This window comes from Watersipora subatra, chromosome 9 (genome assembly GCF_963576615.1).
Source record: "Watersipora subatra chromosome 9, tzWatSuba1.1, whole genome shotgun sequence".
In the NCBI taxonomy this organism is placed as follows: domain Eukaryota; kingdom Metazoa; phylum Bryozoa; class Gymnolaemata; order Cheilostomatida; family Watersiporidae; genus Watersipora; species Watersipora subatra.
The window spans coordinates 49,788,132-49,816,125 of NC_088716.1; the positions used below are offsets into that span (position 1 = coordinate 49,788,132).

At 35.6% G+C, this 27,994-nt stretch overlaps 2 protein-coding genes across 2 annotated transcripts in view; both read left to right on the plus strand.

The window, feature by feature from the left end:
• Positions 1-27,994, plus strand: part of LOC137404679 (sialin-like) — a 150,817-nt gene that overhangs the window by 23,530 nt on the left and 99,293 nt on the right. The gene's annotated exons all lie outside the window — the stretch shown is intronic.
• On the plus strand, positions 10,725-25,910 carry LOC137404103 (uncharacterized transporter slc-17.2-like). The gene is made up of 10 exons (XM_068090257.1): positions 10,725-10,844; positions 12,068-12,273; positions 12,441-12,628; positions 13,965-14,133; positions 19,417-19,638; positions 22,627-22,776; positions 23,315-23,447; positions 24,688-24,838; positions 25,050-25,140; positions 25,749-25,910. Exons 1-10 carry the CDS (start codon positions 10,787-10,789, stop codon positions 25,908-25,910), a joined length of 1,530 nt encoding a protein of 509 aa, XP_067946358.1. The 5' UTR covers positions 10,725-10,786.

The window sequence follows — 27,994 nt, forward strand, 5'->3', positions numbered from 1 at the left end:
CATATGCTTTGATGCTTCGCTCCTCCTCTTTCACTGTCTGCTGTACACTTTTGAGTCCCCTACCGCCATCTTTCCTATCAAGATACAATCTAATAGTATCAGATTTTGGGTGGAGTGCTCCATGCATGGTCAGCAGTTTACGAGTTGCTATATCTGTTTCTTTGATGGCTTCCTCAGTCCACTTTATTATGCCTGCTGGATATCTTATTACTGGCAGTGCATAGGTATTTATTGCCATGATTTGGTTCTTGGCATTGAGCTGGCTCCGTAAGACCTGCCGAAGGCGTTTTTTGTATTCGGAAATGGCTTTGTGACGTACCTCGGCTTCGTGGTTGATGTTGCTTTGCATAATCCCCAAGTACTTGTACCCTTCTTCTATATCTTTGATGGTACCATTTGGCATTCTTAGGCCATCTGTGAGCATAGAATGGCCTTTCTTAAGAATTAGCCTTCCACATTTCTCAATACCGAAGGTCATTCCGATGTCCTTGCTGTATACCTGAGTGAGGTGTATGAGCGAATCAATGTCCCTTTCTTTGTTAGCGTACAGCTTGATGTCATCCATGTAGAAGAGGTGGTTTATCTTGGTGCCACTCTTAAACTGGTACCCATATTGAGTCTCCTCCAGCATATTGCTTAGAGGGTTTAGGCATATGCAGAAGAGCAGCGGATATATATATATATATATATATATATATATATATATATATATATATATATATATATATATATATATATATATATATAGTCATATTTGTAGTAGATGTTGTAATGCCAGAATTATTCATTTTTATTAGAAGTTGCATACTTTTTTTATGAAAGGCTACTGCATGCATTATTGCTTGAGCAAAAATAGTTCAAGTCTGTGAAGGAGCCAGAGTCAAAGAGTTCCAATGAAAATATCACAAAGTTATAAACAAACAGCAGGTTTTTTCATTCTCCGCTAATTAAGGAAATTTTGGAAGATTTTTTGCAACAGAGTATCTGTTTGCAAACAGAACCTTGTCATACAGTGTAGGTACGTGTATAGTACTGGTTTACTGGCTGGTAGCCATACTGAAAAGTTTAATAGGAGTTTTTTAAGAATAGTTAAGAGGATAATCTAGGGAGGCAAATTCAGAGAGTCAAATCTAGAGGGGCATTCAGTTTTGTAAGAACAAGGTTTTATAAACATTTCTCTTATGTGACAGTTATCTATATAAAAACATCATCTTTGTTCACGGGAACAATCTTACTATGCTCTACTTTATTCATGGTGATAACAACTTAGCAATAATGAAGACTTTGTCAGCAAAACCAATGATATACAGCCCCAAAGGATAGCCGACGGCGCTCATATGGGCGGGGTTTAATGATGAAGCTCTGTTGGGATTAACCCGAACACGGCACCCGAACAAACAAATATGCTGAATAAAGCATCTTGTAAATTTACGAATATTATGAACTATAGTGGTTATTTTACTTATCTGTTGAATTCATTTTGTTGTCAAATAAATATAGTATCCCAATATTGTCACTGTTATGATCAGTCAGTTGCCATTCACAAGAATTCGTGATATTAATAGTCACAATCGTAAAATAGCTCAAATTCGGTCTTGCATTTAGATTTTGAGTATGAAAACTACACTGCACAGCTTTGCCTGCTGTCCCATCTTATTGGCAAGGTAAAACAATGTGAAACCGATGAAAGACTTTGTCGTTTTATATTAGGGGTGGCAAAATATTAATCAAAAACTAGAAAAAAAATGCCGTTGTTCGAGTAATTATATTCAACTTTAGGCATATACTACGACCTTTACTAATTTTAAAATTACTAAAAGTAGGTAATTTGAAATGTTTTATTTTGATTATGTTGTATCTTATTAGGATCTGAATCAGCTTTATGGTTTACACATGTTTATTGTTCCCTTCATGGACGAACACTCTTCACACCAAATCTCGTGATTAATGAGAACCAAACATTGAACAGATAGGGAAGATAACTCTAATATACAACAACTCTTCCCCATCTCAATAAAAATCTAGATACAGCTGATTACTTGATTGTCGAATTCGCACAGAAAAAATAATACTCTATAATAATTAATATCGGGGTAATAGTAATATTAAACTTCTTCAATCAGTCTCTTAGGTGGCTGCCGCTCTCGGTTAGATTGTCGGATAGCTATAGGCGTAGGTAGGGATATGCGAGGAGTGGCAGGAGAAATCGCGGACGCCGCGCCACCAACACCAGGCAGCGCCCCTCCAGGCGGGCCGGGCGCAGCCGGACATCCCACAGACTCGCCTCGATCCGACACACTTTCCGGATCTACAACAAGCGGCGGATTTGGGTCAATCACATTCAAAGGTGCCTGGAACTCTTCAAACTGAGTATCAACCAGCCTTGGTTTAAGCTGGTCAAAGTGTCTTTTCCATATTTTATTATTGACCTCTATACTATATAGTAATTGCCCTTCTCTTGACCTAACCCTGCCTTCTAGCCACTTTGTACTACCTACATAGCTACGTGCCCAGACTAATTCCCCTGTTTGAAATCTGATAGGTTTTCTACCTTCACCCCTTGTAACGTAATGATCTTCCAAGGTTGGTCTAATCATATTTAACTTGGTAGTGAGCTCCCTTCCCATGAATCGTAGAGCGGGCGACTCCCCGGTGCCTATGTGCGGACAATTTCTATAAGCTAGTAAGAATCTATCTAAACACAATTGTATACTATCAGTTGGATTCTCTTCCATACACAACTGTAAGCCATGTTTGATTGTTTTGACGAAACGCTCTGCCTGCCCATTCGTAGCTGGATGATAAGGAGCAGATCTAGTATGCTTGACCCCATTCGATTGTAAAAACTGTTGAAACTCATAAGACACAAACTGCGGCCCATTATCGGATACCAACTCTTGGATCAAACCGTATCTCGACATATAGTTAGCAAGCATTCCGATCGTACTAGTAGACGTAGTGCTAGTGGTTAAATATACTTCTGGCCATTTAGAGTACGCGTCTACTATTATCAGCAGCATTGTTCCTTTGATTGGTCCCGCATAGTCAATGTGAACTCTTTGCATAGCTTTTTTAGCTGGTAACCACGGGTGAACTTCAACTTTTGGCGGATCTCCCCCCAGTGACTGACAAAGTGGGCATGCTTTGCAACATAACTCTATGTCTCGATCAAAACCAGGCCACCATATAAACGAGCGTCCTAAAGCCTTCATTTTACTCATGCCTAAATGACCCTGATGGAGCTCCTCTAATAGTTTAGCCCTGAGCTTCTCTGGAACTATTACTCGTAACCCCCACATTAACACTCCTCCTACTAGAGACATTTCGTTTTTCTTAGCTATGAAAGGTTTCATTGATTCAGATGATGCTTTTTCTAAACCACCCTCCCGTAACCTACCTACTACTTCTGACAATACCACATCTGTACGAGTGGCTACTGCAACTTGTTCAGAATTAACCGGTAAACTTGCTGCTCGGAATACATAAGCTACTTCCTCCTTTTCAGACTGATCATTATCACCTTTCTCAGCTGGATATCTAGACAGAAAATCTGCTGGATTTTGTTCACTTCGACAACACTCAATCTGATAGTTAAACCCAGATAATTTTAAGGCCCATCGTTGTAATCTCTCTGCTGCCATGACTGGTATGCCAGCTTTGGATCCAAATATTATGCTTAATGGCTGGTTGTCAGTGACTAGTGTAAATGTACGCCCAAAGATAAAATAATAAAAGCGCTCAACTCCAAAAACTATGGCCTAAGCTTCCCTTTCTAGCTGAGGGTAGTTTCGCTCAGCTTTCGACAAAACTCTACTAACAAACTGAATCGGCTGACACTGACCATCAGCTGACCTATGGGACAAAACCGCGGCTACTCCATCTCTAGAGGCATCACAAGTAAGTACAACCGGTTTGTTTGGATCAAAATGAATCAGAAACTCACTAGTAATCAACAACTTTTTAGACGTCTCAAACGCTTTCTGCGCTTCTAAACCCCAGACTGGCGAATCAACAGCGACCTTCAATAACTCTGTTAGCGGCTTCACCACTTCTGAAAATCTCGGAATGAATTTTCTATAGAAACCCAGCATGCCTAGATACGACCTCAACTTTTTGTCATCCTTAGGTACACTGGTATCAACGATACTTTCTACCTTACTAGGGACAGGCTTTACACCTTTCTCATCAATTATATGACCTAGGTATTGCACCGAAAGCTGCATGAACTTACACTTACGCTTGTTCAGTCTCAACCCAAACTGTTCTAGTCTATCCATTACGGCATCAAGTTTTATATTATGCTCAGGCTTAGAAGTACCGGAAACTAAAATGTCATCATAGTAGACTTGAACCCCTGGTAATCCATTTAAAACTTGCTCCATCGCATGCTGCCAGATAGCAGGAGCCGTCTTGATACCGAAGGCCAAACGTTTAAATCTAAACAAACCTTTGCATGTAGCTATAGTTAACAAGTCCCTGTACTGCTCATCTACTACCATCTGGTTGTAGGCAGCTGATAAATCTAGTGTTGTAAACAGCTTACTACCCGACAGTTTGGACAGAATGTCATCCATGTGTATCTGGGGAGGGGACAACTCTTGTAAACATGAGTTAATAGTGGGTTTAAAATTACCGCATAGCCTAAGACTACCATTTTCTTTCACTACTGGTACTACCCCTGACGCCCACTCACTAAATTCTACAGGCTCGACTATTCCTTCTTTTACTAGCCGGTCTAACTCGACTTCAACCGATTCTTTTAGTGCAAGTGGTATTCTATATGCTTTCTCCCTAACTGGCTTACTACCCTCTTTCAAATACAACTTAGCTGTTATGTTTTTCAGGGCCCCTAAACCAGGCTGGAATAACTCAGTGTGACGAGCCAACACCTCATCCAATGACAGACCGTCTCCACCACTTACCTTGCCAATCCCTCCAGCGTGTAAAACCGATGACCAGTCTATAGGAAGCCGTCGCATCCAGTCCCGCCCCAGAAGAACACATCTAGCACCAGTGACCACATACAACCACAGATTCCCCGACCATCCGGCATAGCGCACCTCTGCCCACAGCCTTCCTTTGCAGGCTACCGATTCACCTGTAAAACTATAAAAGTTCTTATTAGATGGTTGTAAAACTAAATGTTTAAATTTAGTGTCATACACATAATCAGGGATTAGAGTGGTAGAGCATCCGGTATCAACTTCCATGTTTAGCTCTACTTGATTTATTTCACAGGTAACAGTTATTGGATGGCCATGTTTAGGTAAACTTTCAGTTGCGTGTACTACCTCCGAAGTAAGATATACAGGATTCTCTCCATCTTCATCATCTCCGGATTCTCCGCTTCGATGGTTGGACGGGCCAGTACTGTCTACAGTTTTTACACTGCTGCCGTTCTCCTGGTTAGGTTTCTTCTTCTGGTCATTCTGGCGGCACACGGGTTTTATATGACCTTTCTTATGGCATTGATGACATTCCGCGTCCTTAAAAGGGCAGTTATTGGCCAGATGGGTCCTTCGGCCACATCGGTAGCAGGACTTGTTACCTTGTGGTGAAAAGTTTCATTGGACTACCTGCGCAACGACCTCTTTATTGGCACCCAGTTCGCGATGCTTTTCATTAGACCGAGTTTGGCTGGCCTGATTGAATATCATCATTTGTTCACGTGCCGCTTCGTGAGCTCTAGCATCAGCTTTGGCTTGATCAAATGTCAGCGCTGCATTTCGAAACAATTTCTCTCGCAACCGTTCATCATAACATCCATAGACCAGCTGATCTCTAAGATGTTCATTGCGTGTATTGTCAGCAAAACCGCAATCTTGAATTAGTCCAGTGATTCATACTAGATATGCATCAACCGACTCTTCCATTTCCTGTTTGGCTGATCGAAATTTGAAACGTTCTATAAGCACATTTGCTCGTGGTTGAAAGTGATTATCAAATCTCACTAAGATTTGATTAAGTGTTTCTCCGTGGTCCTCCGCCAAATCAAATGTATTATATATGCGAAGCAATTCAGGACCTCCCAGGGTCAGAAGGATTGCTTGCTTTCTAGCTTCAGCATCATCAGGAATACCTGATGCAATGAGGTACAGCTTCAGTTGCTGTTTAAAAGTTCTCCAGTTTTCCAGAGTGGGAGGTTTTCCCATTACACACAGTAGTGTAGGAGCTTTAATTCCCATCTCTGCCATTGTGCTATTACTGCTAATCCCATCCAATCGTCGCCAATTTGTTGTATCTTATTAGGATCTGAATCAGCTTTATGGTTTACACATGTTTATTGTTCCCTTCATGGACGAACACTCTTCACACCAAATCTCGTGATTAATGAGAACCAAACATTGAACAGATAGGGAAGATAACTCTAATATACAACAGATTAGATACATTATTTTGGTTAGGTATTACCCCTACATTGCAGAAATTCAATGTTTGCTATTGTGACCCGCGGGGTCTACTGGCTGAATAAGCTAATGAAACGATAACAGCGATTCGTGTTTTCTAAAACCTAACAAGGCAACGCGACCGCCCCGCGAGAGTTGTGTTTGCTTTGAAACCCAGGCTAGCACAATCCTAATAGAGCTCCATCATTAAACCCCGCCCATATGATAGCCGTCGGCTATCCTTTTGGGCTGTATATCATTGGCAAAACTGAGCTGCTGATTAAAATGACATTTGTATTAAGTTGCTTTATTAACTGAGAGAACAAAAACTATGTAGAATTGCAACGAATAAAAAATGTTTGACTTAGCCATATTTTCCCCCAGGGCTGATACTCCTCCCTAAAAGGCCCATTAGGTTCGGCCCAAAATCACGTTTTAGGGGGGGTTTTCAGACCATGAGGCACTGTCAGTGAATTTGCTACTTTAGGGATGGTTTCTACAGCCAAGCCAGTAAAAGGGCCCATGCTCATTAAGGTTTTATTCAGCCAAAGTAATACCAAAAAATTGCCCCGAAATTCCAGTCTTCATTTTAATACAAATCGCATTAGAATCTGCATGCTTGCTGACGGGAAACAAATAGAAAAGAGACAGTCGACACTGAATCATCTTAGCAACTCTTTAGCCATATACTCAGAACGAATGATATGCTATTTCTTTCATTGATATTTACTATGTTTTCCTTTGTAAATTAAAATGATGATCTGATGGTTGATGTTTGGAATCAGTTTTATTAACCCTTTTTGCAGGCTTAGTGACATTTTGTCGTTTTGCGATACTGACGCTAGTCGGCAGAGCAACTATTATGTCGCCACACGAACGGTTTTTATAAATTGATTTATGGTTAGCTAATTGCCTGTTTTTGTTTAATTTTTTACTAATAGTAAACTAAAATATATCAGTCTCTGTTAGCGACAAAAAATAAGCCATTTGCAGAAAAAAACGATCGTTTTTGCAATACTAAACAAACGAAAAATTCGAAATAAAAACGTATGTAAATAAAATTGGGAATTTTGTTTGTAGGTTTTTTCTGCTTTATTAATGCATGAATCATATTGAATGTTTAGCAGGGCTTAGAACCTGGGCGCCCTTTAGAAAACTCCCAGTGTTTAGGGGGTGTATTTCAAATTGACCAACCAGGTGATTGGGGGTACAATATCCAAATTCAAATTGACCAACCAGGTGATTGGGGGTACAATATCCAAGTGTGGGCCTATCCAGGTGGGTGTTTCTTTCAGAGTATCAGCCCTGGGGGTACAATATCCAAGTCTGGGCCTATCCAGGTGGGTGTTTCTTTCAGAGTATCAGCCCTGGGTATTTTCCAGTGTATAATATAAATTCAAACCTTTTGCAAAAGCAATTAGTAGTTTTTAACAAGTTCAAGCCAGTAGTAGGTTTGCATTGTAAAGGTGTAAACACACTAGGCGACTTTATCGCGTGCGTCATGAGGAGGGCGGAGATATCGCTAGCGTGTGCATAAACACACTTGAGCGATTCACTAGCAAGCGATATAATGGGCACGCCCACAGACTGCCAATAAAATTCCGTATCATTAGTTTCTTCGGAGTTGTTAATAAATTTAGGTCAGTCAATATGGCGCCGTCTAGGCGACAGCGTAAACAACTTACGCATTTGTTATTAAACCTATCTCACTTTCATGGATTGTACACTGCCTACACTACAAGGAGACATAAGAAAAACGATTATTGCATTTTTAACTGTAATATTCTTTACTATTTTTATACATATTTTATTTTGTAGTGGTTTTTTATATTTAGGCCTAACGTATTAAATATCTACCGTTTTCAAGATGGTCAACCTGCGCAACGATTGACTCCAAATGTTGGTTTTCAACTTGGATTTTTTACCAAATTTTTATTTGTAATGGTGCACATGACTGGGAGTGCTATTATTAAATTTATTAACAATTCAGTGCTCGTTCTGAAGATGTTTCAATATTAACAAAATAGCAAATTGTCGCTGATGTACGTGGGCGAACATCGATAAGAAATAATTACCCGCCATAAAATTGCATTCTGGTAAAATCCAACCAATTGAAATGCATCTCGCTAGCGATAACGTTGTGCAGAGAAAGTCTAACGTTATCGCTCTGGATGAGCACGCTGGGTGAATTCTAGCGCAGATTAGCGCCACGCAGCGCGATATCGCTCTAAATATCGCCTAGTGTGTTTATACCTTAATAGCTGTAGGAGTAGCTTTATTCGCAGCACTTGGGTCAGCTGATCGTATCAGCAATTTTAAATCAAACTAGGACAAAAAAGTTTTACAGAGTTCTTGACTGCCATAGGAAACATGCGATATGATGTTTCACCTCAAAATACTACATGTTAATAATATGTTAATAAGTTAATAACATGCAACAGTCATGTTAAGTAAATAAATCATCAATAAACTTGTGCCAGTTTTTAAATTTCGATTCTAGTTTTAAAATGGACTCTAGTACAGCAATTTAAATAACTTCATCTCCGGCAATTTCAACAATTGGGGAGGAGAGAAAACAACCCAGAACTTCATGAAGCGAAAAAATACACACATGTTTGCTTAAATTTTGTAACGGCACTTTTTTTTGAATAATTTGTACTAACTATATATTTTCTGAAAGCTAACTTATCAGTGATTTCATGACGTCATCAGATAATGTCAAAATTTGTTGAAAGAATTAAAAATGGCTGCCCAAACTTCCTGTGATTGGTTGATCAGAACAATGTTCATTTCTGATTGGTATGTGATGATCGTACCACTATTAATTAATTTTGCTTGGAATGAGGCGTGTAATTTAGCCCACAAATATTTCTTATAAAGAGGCTGGACGAAACTATGCCACTAGAATTTATAATTATTCATTTTTATATTATTACATGTCATATTTTAAAACCAGTTTATTTTTTGTATGATATATTGCTTCAGGAATACACAGAATAACTTTTGAACTATTAAGTTAGAATATGTAATATTACATATAATATTAAAATAACATATAGTATTAATTAGTTTTCTGTCAACCAGAAGATAGCCCCTAGCAGTAGCACCGCCTACAGTAGAGAAAAAAATGTCATGATTAAATCCCCACTGATTTACGATAAGTAATGTCAAATAGAATTGTTTGCTCATAAAATAATACTACAAAATTTACCATTAAATATAATATTATTATATATGTTATAAAATTACATATTATTTTCATAAACATAAAAATGCATATTTTAAATGTTACTAAATAGCTTTGATTCAGTATCACATAATATACTCACACTTCTTCATACAAAACTCATAAAATGGTTAATAATGATACCATTACCTAGACTTGATGGTAGACTTGGCAGACCTATATGAGTTGGCATAGCATGGTTTCACGAATCACTAAAACTAAAAACCTTATACTTCTCCTCTTCACACTAGCCGCTTGTAATTTGTACCTTGCTTAAGAGTGATAGCTTAGTTAAGAATGCAATACCTTAGTTAAGAATGCATTAGCTTAATTAAAATGCAATAGATTAGTTAATAATGCAATATATTAGTTAGGAGTGCAATAGCTTAGTTAAGAGTGCAATATCTTATTTAAGAGTGTATTAAATTAATTAAGAAAGCAATACCTTGGTTACGAATGCAATACTTTATTTACGGGTGCAATACTTTAGTTGAGAGTGAAGTACTTTAGTTAAGAGTGCAATCCCTTTGTTAAGAGTGCAATACTTTAGTTAGGAATAAAATACCATAGTTAAGACTGCAATACCTTAGTTAAGAATACAATACCTTAGTTAAGAATGAAATAGTACAAAGGCGGTTTGAGTTCGACATAATAATATCATAAGTCCAATATTTTACCATATCTACTTGCACTTATATCACAAAATACATAAAACTAAAATAACCTTGTAATTTTGGAAGCTTTCAAAATTGTCTTTGAAACAGTGTTTTTTTTTTAAACTTGTTTGTGTTATAACAAAATTCCTTCGGTTTTTTGTGCCTCCTCTTTGAATAACTTTGCGTTAACATCTAAATAAGATCGACCATAACACACAAGGTAATAGTTTAGCTTTATGCTAAAGTTATCGTTGCTAAAAGCAAGGCATGTTCTTACTTTCAAGGGTCAACTAATATGGGTCAAATGGCAGCATCTGCATATATTTAGATTAGTCTGTGGTATGTCAGTGTGATAAGTTAGCTAGTTACGGTATAATCAATTGTGATCAGCGTGAGCTGCGACTTTTCAGTAAAGTTGAAGCTCATCTAAATCTGATATTAGTGCTACTGTTACGTTGTGGCAGCGTTGATACTTCAGATACGAAAACAAGATCTCGTGTTTAGTACAATTAAGCGCAATGTCATTGGAGAGTGGAAGTAATCAAGGACAGGATAAAACTGACAAAAAAGAGGAAGGTAAGAGCTCAATAGAACTTCATATTATTGTAGATATGATGACAGCATGCAGCAGGTTGTATATTTACACCATTGTTGCATCTGGTAGTAATATGGAATGTTGGTAAAGGACAGCTCGGATTTTTTCTTTTAGTTTATAATCAACATTATGGTTTGGTTGAGTCAGGATTGGTTACGGGACACTCTAATGAGGTAAAGCGCATGATGTCAACAGAGGTACAGGTTAAATAAGTAACTAAAGATTATTTACCAATTTTTGAGAGTTGGTTCACCCGTTTGAATGGGATTGTAATGAAAATCCAGCACGAATGCTTATGATTATGCAAACTCATATTTGTATAGCTCATGAAAATCCAAAGCTAACAAAAAATACGACAGAGTTGTAAATAGTATTCACAAAATCAAATTGTACGGGTTTTTGCTGGTTTTAATAACATGCTGGAGGTTATCAAAGCATCTGAACAATTTTTCACTTGACGCCTTAATCAGATATAAAACGCTACTAAATTCTAAGCCAGGTTGACATGATTATATTTAACGCTAAACAGGACACTTTTGGGTTTGATAAATTTTCACCTTAAATTAGTAAAAATATATCTGAAAACTGCTCTGCTTCTTTTTCTAATTTGGACATGCAGTGTCTAGGCCACATATTAGTTTAGACACTAATATAGGTAAGTCAAATAAAGGGAGTACTTCAGTTTATAAAAAACCATTTATAGTATGTTAAGCTAGATATAATGTCAAGACATGCAATATCCATACCTTGACCTACCATATGTCAAAACCTTTCTGTTGGCTGTCTACATCTAGGCTGCCTTATTTCTCTGTGAAAAGAAGAGTTAGCTCCTCTTTCCAGCCTTACCATTGCATCAAATATACATACTGTCATCATATCAAGCAAAAGTGTGATTATGACGTATATACAATAGTTGTATAAGGGCTGACAGAATAGAGATGCATAACGCTATACAACTAGATGCAGTAGTCAATATCAACTACATGTATAGCAGTGGTAGCAACTAGTGATGTCATCTGCACGTACATTACTTCTGAGCGTTTAAACCGTGATCAAGTTTTATCAATTTTAACTTTCAAACATACTGGCAATCAGATCACTTCAATCATCAAAAACAGTAGCAAATAATAGAAAAGACTAATACTTTCTAATAGAATCTACTAAATTTTGTGCCAGTTCAACTTTAGCTAATCGATTCTTTCAGTTTCAGAAACGGCACTTCAAACTGTCACATCATGCAGGTGGATCCTTGCGTATGTTGGATGTACTTGCTGTACTATCATATACGCTCTACGAATCAACCTGAGCCTAGCCATGATCTGCATGGTTAAGCCTTCTAATCTATCAGAAAGTCAGCAGTCTATTCCAGAGGAGTGTGCATCTATGTACTCCAATTCTTCTAGTAGAAAGGTTAGCATATATCTCTAAAGTACTCATATTATTTTTGTATCCAAGGATTATTACGCTAGCATATTTAATTTTATATTTAATTAATATGAGGCTGAAGTTGAAATGGTTTAAAAAACTGTGAACATATTTTCCAGTTTCAGTTTAACAAGTACCATGTTTTATCACAGGAAGTCGGTGGAGATATTGAGTGGGACAAAGACCAACAAGGTTGGGTGTTGAGCTCTTTTTTCTATGGTTACCTGATCACTCAGATTCCTGGTGGTTATCTTTCTGGAAGGTTTGGTGGAAAAAGGGTCATGTTGGTAGGAATGACTGTCTATGGGTTGGTGACTGTATTAACTCCAGCCGCCACAAGGTAAGAAAGGCAGCAAGTTTGAAATTTGAATGTTCCAGTTGATCGGACCTTATTCAACGTTTGCTCAAACCTAATTTTTTTCCAGTCCATAAATATTGTTTAGTTTATTATTAAATGAAAATTTAAATATGGTAAAATGTTCAAAGCAAAATTCTCCTTTTTTAGCATGATAACATTTGCCTACTCACACGAATGCTGCCAAGATGAAAGATTGAGATTAAAATTATTAAAGTTTTTACTTCAGTAATTATATCTTTATTTGCTGTTTATACTAGCAAGTTTATGGTGCAAACTAGTAGCAGACAATAGTAGTTCGATTATGTGTCTTCTGAAAAAGTATTTTGTGCTTTCGACAAAGCACTGATTCATGGTACTTTTTACTTGAACACAAAGTTTCTAGCTAATCCGTGGTATTCTTAGCTACACACAAACCCTCATGACACGCATACATAACATAAAGTGATAATATTCTTTACCAGGCTAACATGTAAATCTTTTGTTGTTGAACTTCACATGCCATTAAAAATTCTAAGTTGAAAGTTTACCATGCGCTAGTTAAAAACATTAATTGTTTGCAAAGGGTCCAATACAGTACTTGGGAGTACAGTGCATGAGTTAAAATTGGAATATCTTAGTTAAGAGAACAATACCTTAGTTAAAGTTCAATATCTTAGTTAAGAGTGCAATCCCTTAGTTAAGAATTCAATGCCTTATTTAAGAGTGCAATACCTTAGTTAAAAGTGCAATATCTTAGTTAAGAATGCAATGCCTTATTTAAGAGTGCAATACCTTAGTTAAAAGTGCAATATCTTAGTTAAGAGTGCAATACCTTAATTAAAAGTGCAATACTTTATTTAAGGACGCAATATTTTATTCTAAATTGCAATATTTCAGTTAAGAGTATAACACCTTAGTTAAGAATGCAATATCTTATTTAAAAGGGCAATACCTTAGCTGAAATTCAATATTTTATTTAAGAGTACAATGTCTTAGTTAAAAAGGCAATATCTTAGTTAAGAGTAAAAAAATGTATTTATGACAACAAGCAAAGACTAAAATTTCAATTAGGCGACTCTTTTTTTATTCAATCAGTTGTGCAGCTAAAACACACTCTTAAAAAATTACGCTTTTAATCTAATCTACATGTATACAATATGTTCTGGTTATTCTGATATATTTATAGCTGACTAGCTTTAGTCAATTTTTAATGTATTTAAATGTTATACTTCTTATATTCTAGTTATCGGTACATCTTTCAAATAATTATTAATATTTTTCAAACTTCCCTTTTCATTTTTTACCTTTATTCTAACTAGTAAAGCAATAACCTTTTTAGGTATAATGGGAAGGATTACACGACTTCTGCAGGATTAGTCATTGCATTGAGGGTGATAGCTGGGTTGTCTACAGGACTTATATTTCCAGCAATGCAGAGCTTGCTGGGCCATTGGTCCCCTCCTTATGAAAGAAGTAAACTCAATGTATTATGCTTTTCTGGAACAATGGTTAGTAGAACTCAGTGACCACTCCAATGACAAAGTGTTGTTTTTACGTTTAACTTACTTTTTCAGAATTGTCTAAAAAAGCAATAAACTTTGAAGTCGTCTGCTATGGTTGACGAGTAACTCACAATAATAATCATCTATCAGCTTCAGCTATTGAAGTGTGTTTCCACTGCTAATGTCACAGTTTAAGATACATGTAAGTTAGTAGGGGGTTGTGTGGTAAGGAGTAATTTAAACAGCAACTGAATATCAGTTTAATTTATAGCATTGATATCTAGAGGTAAAACTAAGGATGTTAATTATATTAACCCCATCTATTTAAAGTCAGCTTGTGTAAACATTACTACTTTAAAGTTAGGCCCGAGTGAATTATCTGAGAGCCTATTAGTTACCCTAGACTAAAAGTCCTGCATGAAACCACTATGCAAATTGGCTAATTCTGTTTTATAAATTTGTTTGCTCGTTGACAGTTTCAATTTTTTAATCCTGCAATTACTATATTTTCTTTACTACCATCACAACCATTTAAATTTGCAGAAAACAGATTTCTCGTTTCAAAAGTCATTTTATCCTTCACAAATAATTTCATTATAATTTAATTTTTTTACCTTAAATTTTAAATTTAAATTGTAATTAATTAATTTTAATTTTTTTCACTTTGTTATACTGAATTCACCAACACAATAATTGAAGTGAAAATATTGTTTCCGCTTGGTTAGATGGCACATACTTAGAGCTTCTTGTCAACTGTACTTATACATCTTCTATGTAAGAAATATTATGCCCACATGTGCTGTACCTTCAGGTTTTAGTTAACAAACTTGCAGTAATACAATTGGGCTATAGACTGTATTCATAAGGCAAGTTTGAGATGCAGTAATTTAGAAAACCACTGTCAGCATCACAAATAGGAAAATCTGCAAGATGCAAACCCCAAATATATCTTTAACAAGTCGAGTAAAGAGAATAGAGATATTCTAATTTTAGATGTTACGCACTGTGTTTCACACCTCGGACTTGTTTTTCGGTGATAATAAAATGTTGGTGCTTTTACAAGTTCTTCTTTTACAAGAGATCTAGGCTTGTCAGTCATGATTGCAATAAATAGCATGCGATGTTTATTAACTTCCTTTGAAAATTGAAAGATGTGGCACACACCATTTTTTTGCCATGCAAATGCTTATTAATGATGAGCCACTTAATCTTCTCTAATAAATTAAAAAGTTGTGGTGTGCACTATATTTCCTTTACTAAAGATCATCTTTTTAGTTGTGCACTACATAAGAAGGAAATCAGATGGGCTAAAAGTTGAAACCGTCAAAAAGCACGCAAATTTATAAAACAGAATTGGCCAATTTGCATAGCGGCTTCATGAAGGACTTTTAGTATTAGGTAAATATTAGGATCTCAGATATTTCTCTCGGGCCTAACTTTAAAATAGTAATGTTTACACAAGCTGACTTTAAATAGATGGGGTTAATATAATTAACATCCTTAGTTTTACCTCTAGATATCAATGCTATAAGTTAAACTGATAGTCAGTTGCTGTTTAACTTACTCCATACCACACAATTCCCCTACTAACTTATCTTAAACTGTGAAATTAGCAGTAGAAACACATTTCAATAGCTGAAGCTGATAGATGATCATTATTGTGAGTTATTCATCATTCATAGCAGAAGACTTCAAAGCTTTATAGCTTCTTTTTCAGGCAATCTTGGTAAAGTTAATACATAATATGAATAATAATAATATGTATTGTATTGGTATAACAATATGAATAGATGCTCACATCATTTTAGTTCACTCACAAGCAGGTTGTGTATCCTTGGTAGCAGCAGAGTGTTTAATGAGTTCAAAATTATAACAATATAACAATACAATAACAACAAACACCTGAAAGAATGGAGAGTTTTTCTGACTAAAGTAAACGTATTTATTTTCATAAGATCATTTTCTAAGCCCATTGCATTCTTTCCTAGCATGATTCCAGATAATTGTCCACAAACCTTCAGAATTTAGTATAACTTTAATAGTTATAACAGCTATAACTATTAAAATCTTGGAACTAAGGATCCGTATCGCGGAAGATTTGATCTCAAAACCTCCCATTTCCCAGACGATATGCTAAACCACTGCACTACCAAGATTGATGGATTTCATGGGCGATATATGTTGCTATGTGGATGAATTTATGCTACTGCTCTCTGTTATGGCGCAACGTCATTCTACATATTAGTAAGAGCCATAGATAACCAGCTTATTTAAAGGTTGACTTGCAACAAAATTCACATTACAGTTATTTGGTATCAAAAGATACACCATGTCTTACTCTGTTGGGTTGTAGGTGCCAAATATGTGGAAATGTGATTACAAGCTCTTAAAAGCTCAAAAATGAAAAGCCACCGTAGATTGGAATCTGTTTATTTCTCTGATGTAGTCATTACAGTTTGGTTATTGTCTTGTCACGTGATGTTCTCACGTGAATTGGAAGGCCAATAAAAAGCTTGATATGTAACTTATCGTAGCACTAGTTTAAGACAAACACTTCGGGTTTTACCAAAGACACCGTATCAAATATAGATGCTCGCTACTTTACAGTTTTGTTTCGGCTTGATCTAATCATAAAGTCATGATCTGATCATGTGACCCAATACTTCGCAAATAATTTTGGCAGCACTTTTCGATTATCACAGGTGACCAACAGACTCATCATGATTATCAGACAATGCTATGTACTCCTTCGAGGTAAGATTAAAAAATTAAATGAATTTTTACGATAAGTTATAAGATATCAGTGCTAAAAGTGACAGCATTACAATGACGATAAAACAGACGCGTAAGAACAATAGACATGGTTTTATTGAATGCGTGAAGTATATTTGTAAAAATATTTCGACAAATAAGGTTGCATGAAAATGTAAACAGAAACCATCTCCCACAACTATGTCACATTTGAGCCGTGTTGGAAAGAGAATCCAAACTACGGCGGTCTCGTGCGGCTGCGATTAACTGTTCGTTTTTTAGCTTTTAAGAGCTTGTAATCACATTCCCACATATTTTGCACCTACAACACAACAGAGTAAGACATGGTGAATCTTTTGATATCAAATAATTGGTATCAGGTCACTTACCCCCTGGCCACTTAGCTCCTGGCCGTATACCCCCGGTCATTTACCCCCTGGTCACATACCACCCTAGGCTATATACCCCCCAGGTCAATTACCCCCCAGACCAATTACCCCCTTCTCATGATATCTTTGAAGAGTTTCTGCTAAGCACTACTATAATTGCAATACCCTTGATCATAAATTAGGTATTTTGAAATTGAACTTGTAAGATATTTAGACAATTAATTGTTTTTTTTATTCCATGAGTACAGATGTCAACCACGAATGGGTTGCATAATAGAGCTGCTCAGAGTTCATATCAAAGGTGCTCAATACCTTTGATCCTGGGTTGGATAGATTCTTTGAAGCATAACTCGTAAAGAACTAAGACAGTTAAAGCATGGATATATAAGTTGAAAATGTTTTGTACCATTAGTATCATAAAATTTATCATGGAGTTCATTACTAGTACTAAAGGAGGTTTGAAGTTAGTGTATGAAGGATTCGTATATGTGAAGCAGAAAAATTTAGCAAATGTGGTTGTGTCATATGAGTGTGAAATGAGACGGAATGATAAACACTGCAAAGCTAAATTGAAACTGAAAGGTGAAGAAGTTATTGAGAAGACCAACAAACACACACATATCGTTTCACTGGTCGTTCAGAGGCTTTGAAACTGCATCAGTCAGTTAAAAGACGTGCACTACACGTCTTCTACAGAAGCTTCTACACATATCCCAGCCATTCGCACTATACACAGAGGAATACGCAGATATCGCCAGCATGCGAGCAACCCACACCCAGTTCCCCAGACCTCTGAGGAGATTGTCATTCCTGAAGAATAAAAAGTAACATCATGTGGAGAAGATTTAAATGTAAATGTTATGTAAATTAAGATTTAAAACTAAATGTCCATACATGTACATGTTTTGCAAATACATGTAAATTACTGTCTATTTGTATTAAAATACAATTTTGTGATTAGTTTGTAAATAAATGCATTTATTTTTAAGTTTATTTTTAATTATTAATTATTATCTACTAATTAAACCTTGACAAATTAGCAATTCGTTCGTGTGATTTAAACCCAAACTTAACTGACTTAAGTTAAACTGTTTTGTGTGTTATGGGGGAGGGAGTTAATTGACCTGGGGGGTATATAACCTAAGGGGGTATGTGACCAGGGGTAAATGACCGGGGGTATATGGCCGGGGGGGGGGGGGGGGGTAAGTGGCCAGGGGGTAAGTGACCTAAAATCAAATAATTGTAATGTGAATTTTGTTGCGAGTCAACCTTTAAATTAGCCGTTTGCAATGTGCCAGGCTAATGGCAAGTGGCATTGTTTATAAGCTGAGGTAATAAGTGTGGCATTGCTATCACTGCTTATAAGCTGGTTTTTCATCCTGTGCAATGCCATGCATTATACTAGTATGAATATAAACCAGACTCCTTGGCATAACTTTTTATAGTTTAAAACTCAACACAAAATTGCCACTAATGTAGTTGCTCTTCTAATTCGTTGACTAAAGAGTCTGAGTGTTGACTTTATAGTCTTAGCAAATTAAGTAAGAGAAAATAGAGCATGCTAATAACAATCAAACCTTTTGCAAACATATCATCTTTTGTTTCCCTGTTTTCATAGCTCCTTTTCTCATCTTGCTTTATTCATCTTTGATAATTTTTTGGTTTTCTATTGTTATTTTACCCTAGCTTTGTGATCAACTCTAGAATAGTGACAAGAACTAGAAATTGAGATAGCTACTTTTATACACAAGAAGAAATTACTGTTTTAAGTAATTTTTCAAAGATGATGAGATAGGCGTGCCAATAAAAGATATACTTGACAGAGGTTTAGTTAGATTTGATTACAAGGGAATCTTAGATATGTTCCAAGATTTGCATTTGCTAATACATTTTTTTCAAACACTAAGGCTTTTTTGTGGGCCAATTTCTGTTTCAGTAAAGAAGATGTTTGAGAGGCCTTTTGATGCAACAAAACAAAATATTTTGGATGTTAGCCATATCAACTTTCATAACAAAATTCAAAATCGCAAGTTATTGTTAGCATTTTCGGTTGTAAATAGATAAACTTGGATAAAAAATTTAAATTTTAATATACTTCTTCAGCTCATATTCATTCAAAATATGTTTTTAGCATGTTTGATCTTTTTAGGTTGGTAATGTGGTGATGCTCGGAGTTGGTGGTTTCTTTTGTGAATGGGAAGCTTTCGACGGAGGATGGCCAAGCATGTTTTATGTTGGCAGTGGTGTTTGTTTCCTGTTTTGTCTTCTATGGTACTTCCTTATCTTTGACTCTCCTAATGAGCATCCAAGAATAAGTGAGAGAGAAAAGCTTTACATTGCACAAAGTCTTGAAGGAGTCACTATTAAAAAGGTATACTAGTAAATGTCTTGTTTCCTAATTTTAATTCCAACAAGTTTACAGTTTGAAGCCTAAAATCCATGTTTCTAATAGAAATTTTTTGTTTGGAGCTCAATTTAAAAAATAGTCTAATGACTGAAAAACTTTTATAACGTATTTATAAAATGATTACAAAGTTTTACAATAATAAGGTGACAGTAGTCATTAGACTTGATATTACTAGTAACATCTCTAAGAGTTGTTGAACTCATTTATTAATCAACCAGTCATCTTGATAAATTTATCACTGAGAATATTAAAAGGCTAAAAATGAACTCATGTAAACAACACTAAATTTGACCTGCTCATACAGTAACTGCTATGGTACTACATATATCTGATAAATTTTAGCTGGTTTAGGCAATTCTTGAGCTGAGCAGAGTTTACAAATATATTCTACTGTAAGTTAAAATGCATATATTTTTGCATACTTGCTAAAGAGGTGCTTTCCAAATGGTTACCTATATAACTGTGTTTATGAAGTCATTAAGCTCGGTGAAAATATTCCCATGTTAAGTTTTGGGCCGGCGTTGAAAGTAAGGAGACTGCCAGCGTCAAGGTGACGGATGCCAAGACCGAGCCCCGACTCGGTGGACAGCACAGCCCTCGGTAATGCTTCCAGTCAGCTGAGACCTTGCAGAAGCCTTGCAGAGTCAGCAGAAGCCTTGCCAGAAGCACTGGCTAGCAAGTTTTTTTTACACTAGTGGCAGCAGTGAGATCGCAGATCCCCACTTCAAAAAAATCATTAGACTTCTGGATGCTGTAATTGAGGCTATTCGAGTGATTATAAAGGAAGAGCTCCAGAAAGAGCGAGTACCCCGAGGCGAGACCACCTCCTGATCACGGAGAGTCTATGCTGCCTTGAAGGCAGCCAGCTTCTGAGGGTTACAGCCTTTTCGAGAGATACTCTCGAAAAGGCTGACATCAGGATGGCAAATAGACATAGAGGTACAGATCATCTGGCCAAAGTACTAAAAAAGATCATGATGCCATGGTCCCAGCTCACCAGTCAAGTCACCTCAGTGTTCCAACTCAAAAGATGTAGAGTACTAAAATCCTTCCGAGTTGGTGCAACCAAAATAAACTAACAATTAATTTCAACAAACCTTGCTACATTTTATTAAAAAACCCACAGAACTCGTACTACTTTAATGAACAATCACTACTAATTAATGGTCATCCAATAAATAAATCTGACAATATAAAATTTTTAGGAGTACTTTTTGACCCTCAACTGAATTGGAGCAATCATATATCTAAACTGTTAAAAGACTAGACCTTATGCTGGGTTGTTTTTTCGATTGTCTCAGTACCTTTCTAGGGATGTTTTGCTAATTCTGTACAATTCCTTCATCAATTCCAAACTCTCGTATTGTGTTGAGGCATGGGGAAATGTTCTAGATTGCTACATAAACAAAATTAAAGTTTTTCAAAACTGTTTACTCAGAATAATTAACAAGAAAGCTTATGATTTTTCTGCTAATCCGCTATTCAACCTAAATAGAATTTTAACTATTAAAAGTTATACAAATACAAAGTAATGATCAAAGCACACAACACATTTTATGAAACAAACCAAAACAGGACAATAACACATTTAACTACTCGTCAAACACTCATAAACCTAAAAATACCAATGTTTAAATCAAAATCTGGTCGATGTTGTTTGGATTATCAGGAGTCATTGCTATGGAATCTACTACGGGTTACACTCCATAAAATTGTAAATGCTTATTATTTCAAAAATGAACTGAAGTGCTACCTCAGACAACCAGACTAGACTAAACTAACTAGACAGACTTCTGCTGACTCTACTTTTAGGTTCTGCGCCTTGATTAGCCTTGCTATTCCGCACAGGGACCTCATAATCACCTTCCCTGGAGTGACTTTTTTTTCTATTTCTCTTGTTCTTTTATACTGTAAGAAACACTTTTCATATTATTTTTGTAGTTATATTATAGATGAAAATAAACAAACAAACTACATCAGCTGTTTCCAGGAAGTAGCCGAGGCCAGTGGATGGAGTAAGGCCGCCAGCTTACTTCATGTTCAAAAGGCTCTGCGGGAAGAGGCAGAGAACTTGGAACAAGCTGACCACGTAGAAAGCCTTTTTGATGCACTGAGAGCTCGGTACGGCCTTTCTTCTAGGCAGGCTCAGTCTGAACTGAGTACCCTAAGAAGAACCACAACATCTACCCCTCAAAAGCACGCATGACAACATGGCCCACCATAGTGATTTCAGTTGGCCAAGGGTTGGCTGCCGAGTTGGTTTTACAACCGATAAGCGAAGCTAAGCCAAATCTAGGAGTTATATAAAACACCGCAGAAACGACCAGGAGCAGAGCACCTAGAAGTCTCACAATGTGCAGTTAATTACATGTATTTTTTCATTGCATATTTGACTGCACCCTTATATATGTGCTGCCAAATATATACTCCTTTGCTTTGGGATTAGGTGGTTTGATTTTTGCAGTGCAAATAGAGGAACTCGGTCAGATTCTTTACACATACTTAGCTGTCTTTATTTAGATATTAGATATCTATACTTAGGTGTCTGTATTTAGATATCTATACTTAAGTGTCGGTATTTAGTCTCTACTACTACTAGTACTACTACCACTACTACAAATACTATTACTGCTACGACTACCATTGTTATTACTATTTTTATTACTATAGTGCTATCACTACTATTACTATTACTACTAACACTAATACTACTATTACAACTACTACTATTACTGCTATCACCACTGGTACTACTATTATTACTGGTATTGCTAGTACTGTTACTACTACTGCATAATCCAAAAAATTGATGTTGTTTTAGACCTTCAATCATGTTCAGAACAAAAAGGTTTCAGAATGATGTAACTGTTGTGCTCAAAACAAAGAAAGCCATCAATATTGTGAGGTATTTACAATTAAAGTACCACCACTCAGATGATTTAATTATTGTAGAATGACTCGGTACCATGGCTAGATATCATGAAGTCTCCAGCTGTTTGGGCTGTTTTTGTCTTCCACTTTTGCAATAACTTTGGTAACTACACTCTCCTAACCAAGCTGCCTGCTTTTATGAAAGAGGTCTTACACTTTGATATTAGATCGGTAAGTTGTCATAAGACAGACTATAACCATTAAGCTAAGTGCTACTTAAGTCTATGTGTCTTAAACTCAAGCGTATTTAGCGTTTGACAAAAATACTTAATGGTACTCGGCAAGGTTTTTGACAGCGTTATCGAAGTGTGAATTTTGGTTAAACACAATGCAAATCGGCAACGTAGAATGAAGCTTTAAAATATCTCTTCTCAAATACCATCATTTTTCTAATCATATATTTTATGGCATTTCTTGCTTGGAAGATAAGTTTGCATTTAGAATCATAGTAACATAATCATGTGCAACCACAGCTTTGTGGAATAGTATGGATAGTTATGGTTTTGTTTCACATAATTTTCATTCTTTGCTTTTTGTCTAGTTTATATGTTTGTTATTTACATTCTGCTTAAAGAGCTTCTTTTAGCCTGTCTTTTATACCATGAACATGCTGATAGCACACTATGATAATGTTTTTATCACTGGTTGCATTCCAGTTCATAGTCAACTCTAACATACATAGCTGGTAAATGAGATATTTATTTTGTAGAATGGGCTCTACTCAACCCTACCATACATAGCCATGTTTATAATGGCAAACACAGTGGCCAATGTTTTAGATCTATTGAGACGAAAGCGTGTGGTTACCACGAGGAACGCAAGGAAAATTGCATCAGTACTTGGTAGGTTATAAGCAGCATGGATAATAAGTCTCAAACTACAAGTGTTATATATATTTCTACAGAGTAGACTGCCACACACTGGCGGTGGGTTTTCTGTAATCAACTAACTAGATTACGATTTTAAAAAGTTTCAATCCTTAAGAATATTTAATCATTTTTCAATTTAATCAAAGTCAAAGATTTTTTTCAAGCAGTTGATGTGAACAATATAAGACATTGACTCTTTCAGAATGACCAATTTTTACCATTTGCAAAAAATATAATTTTAACCCTAAAAATAATTGATCAGCATTTGATTGTTAGTTTCAATTAGATTTTTATTGTCAGTCGATTTTTAGCTTTATAGAACTTATCTTCATGTTATATTTAAAATTGCCCATATTTAACTTTCTGCAAATTAGTCTTGAAAAAACTAAAATATAAAATGTTACTAAAGATTAAAAGGAACTTGAGAAAAAGGAATAGCAACAAAAACCATTACCTTGACACTTAGTTTCATTTAATTAAAAGATAATGTTTTTCATGACTCAGGTAGTTACCGTTTGGCATTTTTCCTTATGAAAAATCAAGGTCAAGGACAAATGTGAACAATTATAATTATATATATTTAGATGACTATTAGCTCGAATATTTTAGTAAAATGGATGCAGTAAAAAATGTGTTATTACCTAATTTCTTTTGAGCTTTTTGTTTAAGTTTTTTAAGATAGTTTCCGATTTGTCAAAGATAAAATTCCTACCACCAGCATGGTTACGTGTGTAATGTTATATAACCTAATTTATCAAGGGTGTATGATCAAGGAATATAGTAGGTCCATTATTATGACGAGTATTATATTGTTGTTGGCATAGTTTGATTGTCATCAGAGTTTATTACTTCTAAATTATTTGGTTTTTTTCTATTAAATATGTTTAAATATTGACAAAAACGGCACATTAATAAAAACGGAATTTCTCATATTGAGCTGTTATCAAAATATAAGAAACAGTCAATCTTTTCTGCTCTATACACTTATATAAAATAGTTGACAGCATTTGAATGCATCAGCGCTAAATGGCAACCAAAGTGAGATCTAAAAATGATTTCAAAGCAAAGAAAAATATGAAAACAGTAGTACTGTACAAAGTTTGTTTAATTTTTATTCCCTTTAGTTTCTTTACTAGGGCCATGGTATGGCAGGAATTATGTATTTATTGTAAACTTTATTCATGCCGATCAATTTTTTCCATTTTTGTTACAGCTACTTCTGTGCCTGCTGCATTCTTAGTCGCAGTTGGCTATCTGCCGTGTGACAAAAAATATCTTGGAGTTGTCTTCCTCACTTTCGCTGTCGCGTTCACTGCCTTCGGTCGGTCGGGTTATGTGCCTAACCTTGTGGACATAGCTCCTAAGTGAGTATAGGTAGTTCTGCTTGTCAACCATGAGCTGCATTGATGACACGCTATTAGTTTAATTCACTCGCTGAGGCTTTTAAAAAAAGTAAAGTATTTCGGTGCATTTCATCTGGGGCAGCAGCTCCAAAACAAATGATTAAAGCTTCTTAAAAGTTTACCCAGCTTATTTGTCTATATTATTCCGCAATCAGTTCTCCTAATGTTTAAGGTATGCTGGGGAGATATTTGGAATAAGTAATACCATTGCAACAATACCAGGCATGGTATCCCCAAAGCTTGTGAATGCCATGACACCAGAGGTATGTAAGATGCTGGAGTAGTTAGGGGAAAGAATCATCATTTCATGTCATGTTCATAGTTATGTCATGCTAGTTAAAGATACTAATCTATACAAAGTAGGCTTTGTAAAGACTAATGAAAAATGGTAGCTATACATATTTATTGTATACTTCAAAGCTATACATGTTTATTGTATACTTCAAAGCCATATACGTTTATTGTAGGCTTGGAAGATATACACGATTATTGCATTCTTTGAAGCTATACACCACGTTTATTGTATACTCCTAAGCTATATATGTTTGTTGTATGCTTGTATTTTATCGCGTAAAGAAATGTGTGGCAGAGGCATTAGGAGTTTTTTTTATAAATAATTATTTTGCAAAGTTACTTTTTCACCTATGCTTGGCCTTACTTTGCAATACAGACACCTTCTATAAAAACTTCCTTTCAGTTTGTCTTTTGTTTTGGTGGGAAAAACATAAAATTTCTTGAAATCGCAAAAATTGGCGTAGATTTTGAGCTCTTAGCTCTACAGTTCAGTTCAAAATTTGCTCCTCGTTGACAAAGCAAATAAGATTAAAAAACAATTTTTTTAAAGGTTCATTCTAGTCACCATTTATTCTAGGGTACAGCTGAAGAATGGAGAAGTGTCTTTTATGTTTGGGGATCCATTTACATAGCAGGAGGAATATTCTTTTGCATATTTGCCAAAGGAGAGACACAACCTTGGGCAGCTGAGAAACTGAGCGAGGACTTAGAGCTGACTAGAGATCAGACAAAGCAATGAAAGATGCACAAAATATGTTCATACAGCGCAATTGTCATATCTGTTAACGTTGATAGAATTTGACTTTCAGCTGTTAAACTTATACTTGCTTGGCTTCTAAATATCATATCAAAAGCAAAATTTATACCATACCCTTTAAGAGAACTCTCCTGATTATAACTGTTATGTTTTCTAAAAGCCGAAAGTAGACTGTACCTTTATAATTGCAAAAATAATTTTGTAATAAATTAAAATGATTTTTAGTTTTTATCGCTCCTTGATTAGCTACAGTGATATTGGTTTTTGTATGGTAGTAAACCCGGTTAATCTCTTTCTAAAGGTTTTGGCAATTTATATACATTTATGCTGCTGAAAAGTGATTAGCAGAGCTGTTGAACATATTATACGCCAAACATGAATAGCAAATAACTTGCATTTCAAGGAGACCATCAGCTGATATTGTCTTGTATCAGTCGTTACAAGTCAGCTGTCCTACATTTTGACCCAATGGAATGATTAGATTTAGCTAGAATATTTTGAACAAGGAAAGTAATTTTATTTACCTATAGATAGCAAAACTCTGAAAAAAATAACCATTTAAATAAGAAAACTTAAAAACAAGGAGTACTAGATAAAATAACATTTGAGTTCCATTGTTCTTCATAGTTAATCGTTTGCTAATACTGAAGTTGAGGAATACATGGTGAGAGATTTTAAAGAAACAGTTGTCCAACTTATCCCTGTTTCCTGTCCCCATCTCCAGGTGTGTATGTTAATGTGCAAACCAAGGCTTAATAACCATAGCGTGCATTAGTCATAGCTTGCCAAAATTTCTGTCTAGATACACATGTGTTATTATAAAACAGCAAAGAGCTCATGTTAAAAATGGGAACCAGAAGTAAGGATTGACTCACGGATTCTGCAAATGGTCTTTTAGTAGGGGAGGAAGCTTATGAGTCGTTAGATTTTAGATGTTCAGGATAGGTGTCTGTTTTATGGTTCTAACTAACATATAGTCAGATTATGATGGAAAAAATCATAGAGACACAATAATACATCAGTAGCCTTTTACTTGCATGTATGGAAATATTCCTTATGTAAATTCTTTATCAATTTGTCAAATATAGTTGCTCAAATTAACCTCCGCCTGACCTCTGTTGATATATATATATATATATATATATATTTCATATATATAAATGGTGATAAAGATTACATCTTTAACTATATATATAGCTTATAAGCTATATATATATTTATATATAGCTTATAAAGATACCTAAATGGATTTCTCAAAGTTATGTATCTGTCTTCTATCATATGTCCTTTGGTATGTCCAGCTATAGTATTAAAATCTTAGAATTAAAGTTCCGCGTCCTGATGAATTTGAACTCACAGAGGTGGTGTCTGCAAGTAGTTTAACCACGAGCTCTACCACTGAGCTACGTAAAGCATATTGATCCAAGACATTATCATATACCGTACAGCGTATGCACACACTAAATTACGTATTATTTAAAACTCTATGAATTTTATTAACTCTATAAAACACAATGCTTTTTTTGCATTTCCGTGAACTTCCATTTCCGGCTTTTCATAAGGTTTAATTGCTAAATCGTGGTGAAGGTCAATACTTTTTCCGCGGACAGTTGTATTATCTCGAGTAGGAATGGCCTCTACATTCTCTCATCGTTTGATCAAACAAATAGAGTCCGATATCCCATTTTTACATTTGTACCAGTGTTCAGAGATAACAGTATCGTCGTATTCAAAGTTCTGATGGATGACTTCTGCTGGAACAGTAACTTTTTTTATGCACACACACTTCTATGCAAGAATTGCTATTATTATTTCAACGTATTCAGGATATTTATTTTGTTTTCTCAGTTTGTATTAATTGTATCATTACCAAATCATCTTTTATTGTAACCGTAGCAAAACAGACTTAATTTAGCTATTACTTGGTAGTTATTTCACATTTACATTCAAACCCTTTTATAGTTGTTTTATTTTTTTTATTCGACTTCGACAAGACATTTCCCTCATGAAATGAAGTTGAAAAGTTAAAATTGTTTGACAAAGTTTGAAAACCTTTACAGTTGTTT

Excerpts from the sequence above, each read along its gene's own strand:
- LOC137404103 (XM_068090257.1), top strand. The coding sequence starts at position 10,787 with ATGTCATTGGAGAGTGGAAGTAATCAAGGACAGGATAAAACTGACAAA. Across the intron at positions 14,134-19,416 it reads TATGCTTTTCTGGAACAATG|GTTGGTAATGTGGTGATGCT; the intron begins GTTAGTAGAACT and ends TGATCTTTTTAG. Across the intron at positions 23,448-24,687 it reads GAAAATTGCATCAGTACTTG|CTACTTCTGTGCCTGCTGCA; the intron begins GTAGGTTATAAG and ends TTTTTGTTACAG.